The sequence below is a fragment of the Dipteris shenzhenensis genome, chromosome 29, assembly GCF_047967505.1.
Source record: "Dipteris shenzhenensis isolate YYH24624 ecotype China chromosome 29, Dip_SZ_1.0, whole genome shotgun sequence".
NCBI classification, from domain to species: Eukaryota; Viridiplantae; Streptophyta; class Polypodiopsida; order Gleicheniales; family Dipteridaceae; genus Dipteris; species Dipteris shenzhenensis.
In genome coordinates, this window is record NC_141624.1 from 48,245,835 (window position 1) to 48,260,426 (window position 14,592).

A 14,592-nucleotide genomic window follows, 5' to 3' on the forward strand; every position below is an offset into this window, starting at 1 on the left:
CAGCTAGTCGCTTGGATGACTCCAGGGCCAACCTCGGTAGTCTTCATAAGTCCTAGACTGTATGAATGAATGTCACTATTTGGAAGATGGCATCAACTTGTAGTGGTGTCATGGCGAACTCTGCCTATACTATCTCATGTGGTTCTGAGAGCTTACTTGGAATCATCCTAGATCCCATAGTCACCTGTAGCCGCTCAAATCTCCTCCACTCTGCCATAAGTAGATCATATACCCAGAAGAGTGCTGCATATATGGCAGTCGATCGCACTAGCGTATCGAAAAGCGAGCACTTTTTATGTATCTAGTGTGCCTGGAAGCACTGTCTCTACAGTCAGGCCAGAGCACTCTGTCCCCGAGTGAGTCATGCCTGGGTTGCATGTGTCATAGTGAATAGGGGTCCTGTGAAGGCTGCTCCCAAATATGTAGAGGAATGCACTATCTCCGGTGGCTCATCATGATAAGTTCGACAAAGCATTGCGTGTGAGGTATTGAAGACCATAGCCTTGGTCTTCCCAAGGTTGATTGCCAGGTCTCTCTCTCTCTCTCTGGAGAACCCCTCTAGGGCCTCCAGATGTCTCTGTGGCCCCTCCGTTGAAGATGAGATAATGACTCTGTTATCAGCGTATAGCAATATCCGTATCATGAGATCGGCTAGTATTGATCCCTCGCCTCCTAGACGGTCTATGAAGGAAGTGATCTCATTGATGTAAAGCCCGAAAAGGGTGAGAGCGGGTAACCCTATTGCACCCCAATCGTACTCTCGACCCAATCTGATAGACCACCTGGGGCACTAACTCTGCATCTGACTGACTCATATAGGCTCATCACACCCAGATCAGTGTCTCTTGAATCTGCATCTCTTGTAGTCTCCTGATCATGCGGGATCGTGAGACATTATTAAAGGCCTTCCAAAAGTCTACAAAACATGTGTCGACTTTCTGCTGTCTTCGGTCCAACTTGGGGGGGGACCTGGAAAAGGCCCGGTCCAACCTGTCAAATCGCTTTTATTTGTACAGGTTGCTTTCCGGGCCTTTTTGTCCTTTTCCAAGCCTTAGGGGGACTGTTTTCGGCATTTCGAAAGCCTTTTCGAGGGTTTTGGCCCGCTCTGGACGCGCCGGTGATGTCAGAAATACCAAATTTTGCACCATACGTCAGTGCGGTTATGTCATATTTTATTGTTTTAGAGGAAAGAAAAATGAAGAAATCGTGAATTTCTCTTAGGGTCCCAAAATGAGCTTCCTTGTTTCCTGATGGGCCTGAAGCAAAGGGTACGCTAGGACCCTTGCTGAGTACTAATATGCTAATTTTTTACCGAAAAAACAGTGCTAATTATATTACTTCGAGAACAAGATACAAAAAGTCAGCTTGTAGCTGATGGGCTGCGTACACAAATCGGACACAGCCCTAAAAGGTAACACAATAAATCACTCTCTCACGTCGGGATAAGGCGAGTGTGAATGAACAGCCATCGGGGTGGTGAGTAGCACCACCGAAGGCCGTGTGAGGTCTGCTCGAAGAAGAGGCCCTGAGTGTTCCAAGCCCGAAGGAAGCGTCTCCGCTTCTCTTGACCGGACCGGGAATCTTCCTGAATCTGGTCCCACTGGCCTCTGAGGGTATGAATAATCTTGCACCAAATATCAGTCATGACCTGGGCAGTCGATAAGGAGGTGCCACCGAGGATCTGCGCGCAACGCGAGGTCCAAATGTGCCACCCTGCTATGCTGCTGATAATCTCCCAGACTGGCTGCCTCTCCTGAACTCCTGTATCCGCCTCTGCTAGGTGCTGCGGGATACCCTCGAGCAGCCCCCATGTACCCTGCGTGATAAGGAAAGTGGGGTCCTGCTGGCATGCCTCGAATAAGTGATGTAGACCAGGTGCGGTGCTGCACCAACAGAACGCGCCCCACGTGATCAAGCCTAGCTCTGGTGCTGCGCGAGTGAGAATCCCGAAAGTCCACCTCCACACTTCCTGGGCGCGAGTGCAGCTCCACAGGCAGTGCTTTGGTGACTCCTCAACCACACGGCAGATCTGACATCGTCCGTCCTGGCCTATTTGTCTCAACCAGCTCCCCACCGGAAGACCTTTGTGGGCGAGAAGCCACAGGAAGTAGGAGATCTTCCGCAGCCGCCAGCTCTTTCACAAGGCCTTCCAGAAGGCCTGCAAAAAGAATCTGGAGATACCCTGTGCATACCAGCTAGGCCGCTGGGTGGGGGGGCGACTCTGCATCCTCCTAAGAACTCGCCTGCCCAAAGTCGTGCTGTAGGCGAAGAAGGAGGTCGGTCCCTGTCCTGTCACAACCTCTGGCCAGCTCCACTCTCCTGGGTCCCACTCAAGCTCTGACAAGGCCCGCCCCTCCCAGAGCCAGAGTCGCCAAAGCTGCAGTTGATCTTGCTCAATGCTAGGGTCGGTACGCCAGACCTTCCCCAAGTACTAATATGCTAATAGAATCATAATCATAGAAAAAAAGTCAACTACAACTGTAGAGTGGGCCATATCAATTAATCAATCTATCCTTGTCCGCCTTGGATTTTGTGTAACAGCCCGTACAATTAATCATTAATGCTTTCGTATAGCCGTACGGAAGCCTTGGAGAAAGAGCCTTAGGCATATGGAAAGAGGGAGGAGCCAACAATGTTCAAGAAAACCCGTACCTTCATCAAAACCAAGGTGGAAGGGGAGCAAGAGGGTAGGTGTGCATGAGGGCTGCCACGTGGCCCCCTCATTAATGCTCTAACCCACACAAACCAATGAAACATTGGTTTGTCCATCAGACTTAAATCCTAACCCTTCTAACCAATGAAACATTGGTTTCCTTGGGCTTAACTTGAAGACCCCTCTAAACCTTGCCTTGCCCCTAGCAAGTAGGCCTAGTGTGTGCACCCAGGGACTTCTGGGAAGTGTTGCTTCCCCTGGGCTAGTCCCCTAAGATAAAGTTAGTCACGGTTCATAACTTCACGTCCCCATGACATACCCTCCTGTTGAGACAGCAAACTATGGAGTTTGCTGCTATAAACATAAACCACCAGCAATGATGATATGGTGTAGGAGAGCGCACGAGTCCATCCATATATCACTGTCTCATCCGTGTGGAGTGACTAGTATATTCATCATAGAAGTCTCGTAGCAGATGTATTGTCAGCAAACAATACCTTGGGTGAGACATACAGTGTCGCCAAGTGACTTCTAGATACCGTGAGCCTGTCTGTTGACAAGGGGGTGGAGGAACTATCGCCCTCTTGAGCATCAGGCAATGCTCTAGACCTACACTCTGTGAGCCTGAAGGAGCTACAACTGAAGTCAGCTCAAAGCACAACAATTGAGTGGACTACACCACTCTGAGTGAAATCTGCTAGTTCACTCGCCTCCAATAACTTGAACCAGACACACATGGTAGTAATGGATCCTAGGGACATGGATCCCGGTACTCCATATCCTTTCAGACTTACAAGCTGAATCAGTTCAGGCAATCTATGCGAGACTTGGATCCTTGCCTCATGGTTCAAATCAAATACCAATTGGCATGTACTAAATGGATTTACTGTTCGAGCTGTATTTATGTATATTTCTCAAAAAGCTTCCGAGCAAAAATCATACAAAAAGCCTCTGTGCTTTTCTCCATACACCCTTTTACAAAAAGCCCATCCACCTTCTAGAATAGTTGGCTTTTTCTAAAAATAAAGCTTTTTCTAACTTTAGTTTATTCACTTAGCCAAGCCACTAATATTCCAAAATTTAAATATGTACATAAGCTTTTGTAATATAAAAAATTAGGCATAAGCTTTATTCATCCCCGCATCACTGGAGTTGCGCCTACGCGCCCAAAATATGGCGGATCATGCTTGCCAGATGCCATCGCCCGATCAATTACTCTTCCCCTGGATTGACACAATCAATAGTAATGAAATATTTCAAGCAGAAGATAACCTTGGAATTAATCACCACAATCAATCAACCTTTCAGTATTATAGCAACGCGAAATCAATATATCACAGATGAATGGTGCATAAATGCGACACATACCATCTCATGGTGCACTATTAGGACTGTTTATTGCCATGTAAGAATGGATAGAAGTGTTGCCAAATGAAGCACAAAGATTGAAAATATTCAACCTTGTCCTCCTTATCTGGCCTAATGTTGGGCTGGAGAGAGAGAGAGAGAGAGAGAGAGAGAGATGCTTGCCACATTTCCAGGTACGCTTATGTATAAGCTTGTTTAAGCATTTTCTAAAAGATCTTGACATACTAATTTTTCATATAATGATGATCCATTTTGCAGGGTTTGGCAAGACGTACCAGTACTTGTAATGATAAGCATGCTAGGTTACTTCTGTTTTCTGGAACAATTGCTGGTAAGGTTCCTACGCGGTCACACCTTTACAGCTCTTTACTGCCTAAACTTATGCTATTATAAGGTAGTCTGCAGGAATGCAAGGTTGTTTTTTTGCCCTTTAGTGTGGAAAAAATAACGCTTATTTGATAAGCCAAAATACTAAGAACTATGTGTAAAAATACTAACAACTATGCTCAAAAAGCAGGTTAGTGACATGGGTTCAGGTGCACTTGCCATTGCATTACCATTTGCTTGTGTTCTTGGGTTTCTTGCATCCATCACTGCATCCACTGTAGGTGAGTTGTATCTAAACACAATCAATACAGCCACATCTTTTCTTACTGCAATTTCAATATCATTGCTGTTTGTGGATATGCTATACAGCATATCTATGCAAGTTGCAAGTTGTGATGGTTTTGATGTAGTTCTGATATAAGAATGCCGGAAATTGCAATGTGTAATCTAATGATAAACACTTTCTGTCTTGTCTCTGGTGCCAATAAAAGCTTGAAAGTGACACCTTTTTTTTTGTTTTTGAGCGGGGCTTGCAGTCAAAAAGTACATCTGGATCTATGCTGCATTCCAATTTGGGCTTGTGATCCTGTTTTCTCACTTGTTCTATTCAGTGGTAAACACTTGGCCTCCATCATTTGCATCATTTCAAAACATTGAAGATGGAAAAGAAAGTCTTGAACTAGGCAGTTTAAAGAACAAGTTTAACTTGCATTCTGGAAGCCTAACAATGTTCTCACTGCTTGAGAAGGTCCCCATTGTGTCTAACATCATGAGATGACATTTTAGGAAAAAAAATCACAGGAATTCTATAATTTTCTTCTCTTATTCCAGTGAAAGACCTTCTGTGGATGGGAGTTGTGCTGTTTTGGTGGAGGTGGTATGAGGAATTCATAACCATACTTAGGCATTGAAGATCAAGTTTGTGTGAGTCAGCCCTTTGATATTGATAATTCGGTGACAAGCATGGCTAAGTATGCTCTACACATTTCATTCATGTAGATTGCCAGTATGGTTCTTGACCATTAAGGCTCTGTGATCTAGGACCTCATGTGGTTCTGATGGAGTACAGGTAGGCAAATCCTCGATCTAAGCCTTTCTTTAATTGTCTTCAAAGACAATCTAAATCCTTTGGTTGTTAACATATGATACCCTTACTTTCCTCGTAATACACCATGATGTGTTTATCTTGAACAATTATGATACTTTTTCCTTTGCTGCATCAGATTTTGCACATCTTGCAAGAAGTCAGCAATTATCTTCACCTGGATATTTTGTAGGCCAAATGACAGTGGATGACCTTGGTTGTGGCTAAATGCTTAGTAGTACCTTTGGGGAACTCTATGAGTTGAAGATAGTTTCCTACTCTTATTGTCTGCCCTAATCATTGGTGCAATGGATGGGATCAAAGAAAAAACCTACAGCAATGATGTTAAAGATTAAATGGGAACAAATCAACAGGAGTATATGATGTGAGCGAGCGAGCAACAGGAGCATTCAGTGTGAGTGAGCAAGCGAAGGAATACTTTGCACTAGATACCATTATCATATTTCACAGTGAGTGAGCTAGATACCATTATCATATTTCACAGTGTTTATATACAACTTTATTAGGGCTCACATAATCTTATTTGGGTTAGCCTTTAATGACAATTATCCATATTCACACATGTTAGCATGGGATTTAAACATTGCAACAATGCAAGTCATTGTTTCTTACTGCACGAAGCAATAACTGATGTGTCCAAGATGGGCAATCTTTGTTGGGCTCTCCCCTACGGCTGCTCTCCTGCTAGCCCTGTGCCCCCCCCGGCCTGAGACCTCCACCCCCCTCCTTTGGCAGCACACAATCTGCGCTTGCTGCTCGGCCCTCACTGGGCATGGTTTCCTGTCCACACCTGGGTGTGCGGCTGTGCAGGAGCTCCAGCTGCTTTGGACGTTGTCGAGGGGCCTGAGCGCCCTCTTTTTTCTGGTCTGGCTGGTTCGAACAGCCCAGCTTTTCTCTTGAAGCAGGCTTGCTCCTCTCTGTTTTTTGGGTTGTGATTCATTCAGGATCCCCTCCTTTCCCCCTCTCTTTTCTGTTCTTTTTCCAGCCCGCCTTCCTTTTCCTGCTTCTCTCCCCTCGCTGCTAGCAAGGGCAGCAAATTTGTTTTGGTACCTGAGAAGAAGTCTTGGTGGTGACCTTTTTTCGGTTTGGCAAGAGGGGCTCTCATGCCAGCTCCCTCGACTCTCACAACCATTTGGGTTGCACTTTCCCCGGAGGACAAACAACAGGCGAAGGATGCGTTCAGTCTCTCCAAGATAGAGCATTGGTAGGCCATATTTTTGGCCTCATGTCTACGGGATCTAGGTTCATTATTCGATCCTGGCGCACTTGGCTCTAGAGAGTGACCACATCCAAGACGTCATCATCTATGGGAGAGAGGTCTTTCTTCTCCTACTGAGCTCCCTCGTCGCCACCTAGGCCTTGGTGGAGCAGAGTCCCATCCCATTTTTAAGCCCGCACCTAGTGTTCTTCCTTCCATGGTATCACGGGTTCCTAGTGGGCAATATGGACACGACACACCATATTTGTTTTGGTACGCGAGAAGAAATCTTGGTGGTGACCTTTTTTTGGTTTGGCAAGAGGGGCTCATTGGTGGGCCATGTTGTTGGCCTCACGCGTACGAGGAGCTAGGTTCACGATTCGATCCAGGCGCACTTGGCTCTAGAGAGTGACCACATCCAAGATGTCACCATCTATGGGAGAGGTCTTTCTTCTCCAGCTCACTCCCCCGTCGCCACCGAGGCCTTGGTGGAACGGAGTCCCATTTTTCTCAGCCCGCACCTAGTGTTCTTCATTCCATGGTATCATGGGTTTCTCGTTGGCAATGTGGACACGGCACACCATGTGCCATGATTCCCAACGATGCTTTGCAACCTGGGACTCCCGAAGGAGTATTGGTCCATCTTGTCCTCCATTGGAGGTTGTTTCGTAGATGAAGGCTCTCACAATCAAGGTGATTGTAGAGTGCCCAGAGACCATACCAAAGGAGATATTCCTTGAGACACTAGATGGAGGAGAGCTTCAGCAGAAGGTCGAGGTCTCCGGCGTGCTTGGTTATTACCTACGTTGCAAGTAGATGGGACACTTGGTGAGGGTCTGTCATTGGGAGGTAGCTCAGCCCCCCACCCACATGCAACCTTGCTAGGACCAGCAGCGTAAAGAGTTGAGAGGATAGATCCGAGTAGCTAGCAAGGCAATAGGGGAAGTAGTCTATCACTTGGACCCACTTCAAAAATCCATGACGCGTTTCATGTTCCACTATTGAAGCTGCTTTACGGACAAACTGTGCAAATCTTATTTGAGCTTTCTATGGATGAGGAGGGCTACATCCTCTACGTAGCTTTTGGCACATTCACTATCTTAGATGCTCACTCCAAACAAATTACGCCATGTAATTTTGAGGGAAAATTTCTGATGGAAGGGATGGCTGTAATGAAGGGGAAAAGAATGCTAAGCTAGGTGGGGTTGGTACCAAGGGGGCAAAGTAGCTAGAGGGCTGTAATGAAGGGGCAAAGAATGCTAAGCTAGTGGGCTTGGTACCAAGGGGGGGAAGTAGCTAGAGGGCTAATAAGGAGGATTTGGAGGAAGGACTATAAAAGCCCTACCTCCACCTATTATCACTCATGCATAGATTTGACTCCTTATCCACTAGTGTACACAGCTCCCTCTCCTTCTCTTCAACCTTTGTGCTCATCTCTCTCTCTCTCTCTCTCTCTAGTGGGGTTAGTGGAAGGACTTAAAAGCACAAATAAGGAGAATTAAGTGGAAGGAGGATTTAGTGGAAGGACTAAAAAGCCCTGCCTTCACTGATTAGCTAGAGCACAAATAAGGAGGATTTAGTGGAAGGACTAAAAAGCCCTGCCTTCACTGATTAGCACTCATGCATAGGTTTGACTCCTTATCCACTAAGCCTTTGATATTATTACCACGAGCCTAACTTTTCAGAGACTTTTTGCTCTAGGGCATAGTGAAGACATTACAAAGGCAGTTCATGCACTATATGACCGGGTGTTAGGCAGAGCCAAGACTTTGATAGGATGGACAAAGTAGGTCATGCACACCATTGGAGTCAAACAAGGTTGCTTGTTGTTACTGACTTTGTTTGGCCTCTACATTGATGAGCTTGTGTCCTTCATCAGGACTCTAGTTGGTGCATGGTCCCCGTTAGCTGGCACCTTGATCTTGATTTTACTATATGCAAATGATGTGGTGCGACTCTCCTCGGCTGAGAGTCTCTAGTGGCATTTGGATGCACTCCAGTCTTTCTATGATACACATAATTTTACAATCAACTTGGGTAAAACCAAGGTCATGATCTTCAACACATCCTGAGTGGCCGCACAGATAGAGTAGTTTACGTTCGATGGGGCTTCCGTAGAGATTGTTGTGTCTACACATGCTTGGGTGTTCTCTTTTTAGGCTCGATCTTCATGATGCATCCAGCTATGCGGCCCGTTTGAATGAGAGACATGCCGCACTAGCCAGACTCTAGGGTCAGTGCTTCCACTTGTAGTTCAAGATGCCAGAATCAAGTCTCTTCTTTTTGACTCATGGATCCGTCCTGCAAGGATGTACAAGAGTCCCTTCTTTTTTTTTTTTCCAAAAGAAAGGAACCTTCTATTAATGCTTGAAAGCTTTCATACAAGACAGCAGCGCCGAAGGTGCTGAGTATGGAAAAAACCGGAAAGTTTGAAAGAAAGAACCTGTTTGTTCCAGAGAAACCCAGCTCACTGCTAGGGGATCTCTGGTATTGGGGCTAATAGCCAAGTGGGGGACTCTACAAGCATCGCGGGGTGAAAATGTAGAAAACTCTTGTAGGCCAAGCCTTGCAGAGATGAGCACGCCTCTCGATAGTCGTCCTAGAGCCTGGAGTCCCACGCTCCCAGGTGGACCGTAGTGTGTATATGATGTCTTGCGAGATGGCGACTAGGGTAGCCATGGGTGGAACCGGGTGCTCACCCATCACGGGCTGCAACGAGCCACCCAAATGTTTTATGCCGTCATGCTGGCTACCAAGGAGGAGGAGGAGCTAGGCTGTTAGAAGAGACTACCTCGTGGAGTGCTATCCTCTGGATGCTCTGACCTTGTATCCGGTAGGTTAGAGAGATCTCATCAATCTGAAACGCATGTCCTCCCTCTGTCAACCAGACCACCATCTCCCAAGTGTAGTCTCTCTGAAGACTCTACATACATGTCATGATCCTGAGGGCTCCCATCCAAATCCTCGCTGCGCTACGACAGCTCCAGAGGCAGTGCGGGATAGTCTCTAGGACACCATCGGAGCAACAATGGCATTGCCCCTCCACTCACATCTGCTCCAACCACGGTCTGATGGGCAAGCCTCCGTGGGCGGCCAGCCAGAAGAAGTATGATATCTTCCTCGGGTGCAAACTGTAAGATTCGGGGAGAGAGAGAGCAAGAGAGTGAGCTGAGAGCTGAAAGCTTGAGAGCTTAATTGCAATAGAAGAGTGTAAGCGTGATACAACTGAAAGAGTGAGATAAGGTTTTGTCCTAGTGACAAAACCTTAGTAGTCACTAACCATAGTTAGTGGACTAACTGCAGTTAGGGGGAAAAACCTCTTAAAGAGGGAAAAGTGTCCCTAACTAGCTTATTAAATTACATTGGTCACTGCTGAATTATATCTATAATTCTAACACCTCCCTGCAGTGCCAATCTCATGTACAAGGATGATTAATCACCAAACGGATATAAGTTCAGGGCACTGCGAAATGCCTCAAACTTTTCATGTGGAAGTGCTTCGGTGAAAATATCTGCAACATTGTCATGTGTGGTCACAAAGATCATACTGATCTCTCTTGCATGTAACTTCTCTCTGACCTAGTGACAGTGAACCTCAATGTGTTTCGTGCGAGCATGAAACACTGGATTCTTTGCCACTGCAATGGCACTCTAACTATCAGTGAGAATTGGAGAAGGACCCTCCAATGAGAGATGAAGATAAGCAAATAGACGACGCAGCCAGACACATTCAACTGTTGCTGTGAAAGTTGCCCTGTACTCAGCTTCATATGATGAGGTAGCCACTATAGATTGTTTCTTGCTCGGCCAGGAAATGCAAGCTTTACCCAAAAAGAAACAATTGCCACTAGTGGACTGCCTAGTGTCATAATCACCAGCCCAATCTGAATCAATGTATGCATGCATCTGCAAGTCCCCCCCCCGGGGAAATAACAAGCCAAAAGACTTCGTGCCCTGGAAATAATGGAAGATGCGCTTAACTGCCTGTCAATGCATAGTTTTTGGGCTGTGCATATACCTGCTCACCTGAGATACTGCAAACTGAATATCAGGTCTAGTGTTGTAGAGATAAATGAGGCATCCAATGGCCTAACTGTAAAATGTGGCATCAACTGATTCTCCTGCATCATGCATTGAGAGTTTCAGCCTTGGCTCCATGGGAGTGGCTATGGGCTTACAATCATGCATGTTAAATCTGTCCAAGAGTTTTTGCACATACTTGGACTGAGACATAACAGTGCCACGTCTCTCTTGAGAGAACTGGATCCCCAAATAAAAGTGAAACAGCCCAAAATCTGACATGTCAAAGTTGGTCTGCAAATCAGCTTTGAAATCTGCAATATTATCTTCATTGGACCCTGTGAGCAGTAAGTCATCGACATAAAGAATGATGACTAAAATTTCCCCCCCATCCTTCTTGATGTAGAGGGTGCTCTCAGTAGGACTATTGTGCAACCCCTTGCTGGTCAAAAAGGCATGAATCTTGGCATACCATGCACGAGGGGCCTGTTTCAGCCCATACAAAGCTTTATTTAGCTTGCATACCTGAAGTGCATTTGATGTAATTTCAAAGCGTGGAGGTTGTTTGACATAAACCTCTTCCAACAAGTCTCCGTTTAGGAAGGCTGTTTTAATGTCCAACTGATGAACATTCCACTCAAAATGTGCAGCCATTGCAATAACAGATCGGATGGTGGTCATCCAGGATGTAGGAGCAAAAGTCTCCTCATAATCTATGCCCTTTTTTTGAGCATAGCCTTTAGCAACCAGCCTTGCCTTGTATCTGTCAATGGAGCCATCTGGCTTCCGTTTCACCTTGAAAACCCATGGTGTACCAATGGCATGTTTACCTGGTGGCAAGTCTACGACATCCCAAGTCTGATTTCTATGAATGGACTGCAATCATCGTGCATGGCATTCATCCAATGCACATTGCCCTTTGCTTCTTCGAATGTTGCAGGCTCCTCCTCATCGAGAAGAGTACGTGCATATGCTGATTCCACTGAATTAGCACCTTCCATGTGCCTTAATGCACTGCGAGTCCTGCCAGGTAATGGAGCATCAATCTTACTCTCCTTGAGAGTCTGTAACAGCCAGTTTGGGACTGTTTTTGCTGCATGTATGTCTGCAATTTCTTGCTGAACCACCTGTTCCACTGCCTGTGGAGGTGGCAAGACATCCTGTGGCTGAACTGGAGCATCGGGAGGTGGCTGTAAATTCTGATTTGCATCAGAAATATCAGCGGGGGAACCCAAGGCAATGGGTAGTAACCCCTCAAAAACATCCTCTGAAGAAGAAGGCATATGAAATTCAGCCTGAGTGTGAGCTGAATTTTCTGCAAATATCACATCTCTACTGACAATGATCTTGCGTGTAGCAAGATTGCAGAGACGGTTCCCCTTGCTTTCTGCACTGTATCAAACAAATATGCACTTAATTGCCTTATCTGACAACTTATGCCGAAATTTAACTGGCAGATGAGCATATGCAAGGCATTCAAAGACACGAAAATGATCCACTGAAGGCTTTCTTTCATTCCAGACTTCATAGGGAGTTTTTGTTTTCAAAGCCTTAGTGGGAGCCTGATTTAAGATGTAGTTGGCACACATTAGACCTTCAAGCCAGAATTTGTGAGGCATGTGTTTGCTTTTCAGCATACATCTGTCCATCTCCATAAGAGTTCTATTTTTCCTCTCAGCTTTGCCATTTTGCTGAGGGGTCAGCCTCACTGTGAGCTGATGCACAATACCCTTGCTTTTCAGAAAAGCATCAAAATCTGCAGACAAGTATTCCCCACCTCTATCTGTGCACAATGTCTGTATCTTGAGTCCAGTTTCATTTTCAACCATGGCTGAAAAGTGTTTAAACACCATAAACACTTCTGATTTGCGCTTTAGCCCAAAGACCCATGTGAAATTGGAGTAATCATCAATAAAAGTAACAAAGTAGAGATGACCACCCAATGATGGAGTCCTCATGGGACCACAGACGTCACTGTGTATAAGTTGTAATTTTCGGACAGCTTTAGCTGAACCATCCTTTTTGAAGGGGAATCTGTGCATCTTGCCTAAAATGCACCCTTCACAGGCATGTGGAGGAGGTATCTCAAGAGGTGGCTATGCATCAACCATAGAGTGCTTCTGAAGTGTCATCAAGTTGTTGTAATGCATGTGGCCATATCTGGCATGCCATAACTCTGCATTCAGCATGGCAGCAGTAGGAGTAGAAACTGCAAGAGCATGGGCTGCTCTTTTCTCAAAAAGATCAAGCTGAAAAAGCTCACGCAGCAAAGTACCAGATAATCTCAAGGCATAATCATTTTCCCTGTCTCGGACAGCACATTTGTCATCCTCAAAGATGACTTGAAATCCAGCCCTGTTAAGAGTGGACACTGAAAGGAGATTCTTGGTGATACCAGGCACATACAAGACATCTGAAAGTCTGAAAACTGAGCCATCAATGGCGGTAAGCTCAACTTGTCCTGTACCACGTACTGAATATGACGAGTTGTTGGCACAAGTGACTTTCTTACCAACGGGAGGAGGATGCAAGGAAGTAAAGAGACACTTCTTAGAAGTGATATGCTTGGAGGCACCGCTGTCAAATTACCAAGTATTTAGTGTTTCATTGACACTGAAAGTTGATGCATCCGTGGAAGGATCATAACTGCAAGTCAAAAAGGCATATGTATCATCATTACAAGTGGCTGTACTATCCCGAGCATCTGGAGCAGCCAGCCTAGAATCTGAAATGCAAGATAGAAAGGCACAATCCTGTCCAACAAAGTTGGCTGCAGCATCCCCACTATCAGATGCATGAGGAGCTGAATCTGAAACAGCCATACCGGAGCTGTTTTTCTTCTCTTTTGCAAGCCTTTTCCTGCATTCTGCAATGTGATGACCTGGCTTTTTGCAGTAATGACAAAAACCCTCCTTCTTGGGCTTACTTGCATCATTCTTAGCCTTTTGTGAAGGCTGTCCTGACCCATTGGAAGGCTGATTTACTGATGTCTTTGCCTGTCCCTTTGTTTTTGACTTGAACTTTGAGAGCATAGCTTGTTCACCTGCACGTGAAGCCAAGTTTTTTCTGGTCTGCTCTTCCTGAAGCAGAAGTCCTATCAATTCATGAAAGTTGAGAGGATTTGCACCCTCCCTCAATGATAAGTTCAGCGAGGTATGAAAGCTGAGATAAGACTCCGGGCTGCATACATGCTTTCTAAGATATCCCACGTTGCCTTCAAGGTCTTACACGACCGGATATGCGGAATGATAAATCTTTTCACTGAAAGAGAGATGCATGACAAAGCTAAGGCATCCCGTGAATCCCATCTCTTCTGCTCCGGAGTAGTGGCTATAGCTGCACCAACAACTTGTCCTGCAGCTGTACCTTGTGCACGACCTCTTCCACCTCCTTGCTGGGGAGGGGTATTAGGTGCCATACCTGCTGGTCGGATCTCATCCCCATTCACATAATCCCATAAATTGCGAGAAATCAGAATATTGCGTACCATAAAACTCCATAGGGAGTAGTTGGTACCATCCAACTTGTCTTCCTGTGAAAGACCACCGAACGGGAAATCATTCTGATTTTGCTGGGCCATATCTGAGAAAGAGATTTTAGCAGATACAAAACTGAATTCCCTTTTTGGGAATGAAATGCACAACTCCCAAAAAACACAGCCAAGCACTGGTTGTAAATGCAACTCAGATTTCTGCACTTGCACTGTCAAAAATCTGTCCAAGCATCAAAAACTCTCCAGAATCTGCCAAAAGTTGTGCGGAAGTAGGTACGACGACCTGCTGTACGGCGTGTACGGCGATGATGCAGGGGTGCTGGTATGGGCGTCAGCGCAAGTACAGTATGGGCACTACAGTTGTATGGCGTTGTAGGGGTGCTGGTACGAGCGTCAGCGCATGTATAGTATGGGCACTACAATTGTAT

The 14,592-nt window shown here is 45.8% G+C and overlaps 1 protein-coding gene across 3 annotated transcripts in view; it reads left to right on the forward strand.

Moving 5' to 3' along the window:
- Window positions 1-14,592, forward strand: part of LOC147882950 (RING/U-box superfamily protein) — a 49,631-nt gene that overhangs the window by 27,311 nt on the left and 7,728 nt on the right. Inside the window, exons 5-7 of one of the 3 annotated variants that reach the window (XM_087400791.1) lie at window positions 4,280-4,352; window positions 4,539-4,629; window positions 4,885-4,961. In XM_087400791.1, coding sequence (XP_087256917.1) covers window positions 4,280-4,352; window positions 4,539-4,629; window positions 4,885-4,961 — 241 coding nt within the window. Of the gene's footprint in view, window positions 1-4,279; window positions 4,353-4,538; window positions 4,634-4,884; window positions 4,962-14,592 lie in introns of all 3 variants that reach the window. The other 2 variants (XM_087400793.1, XM_087400792.1) reach the window with 2 other exon arrangements.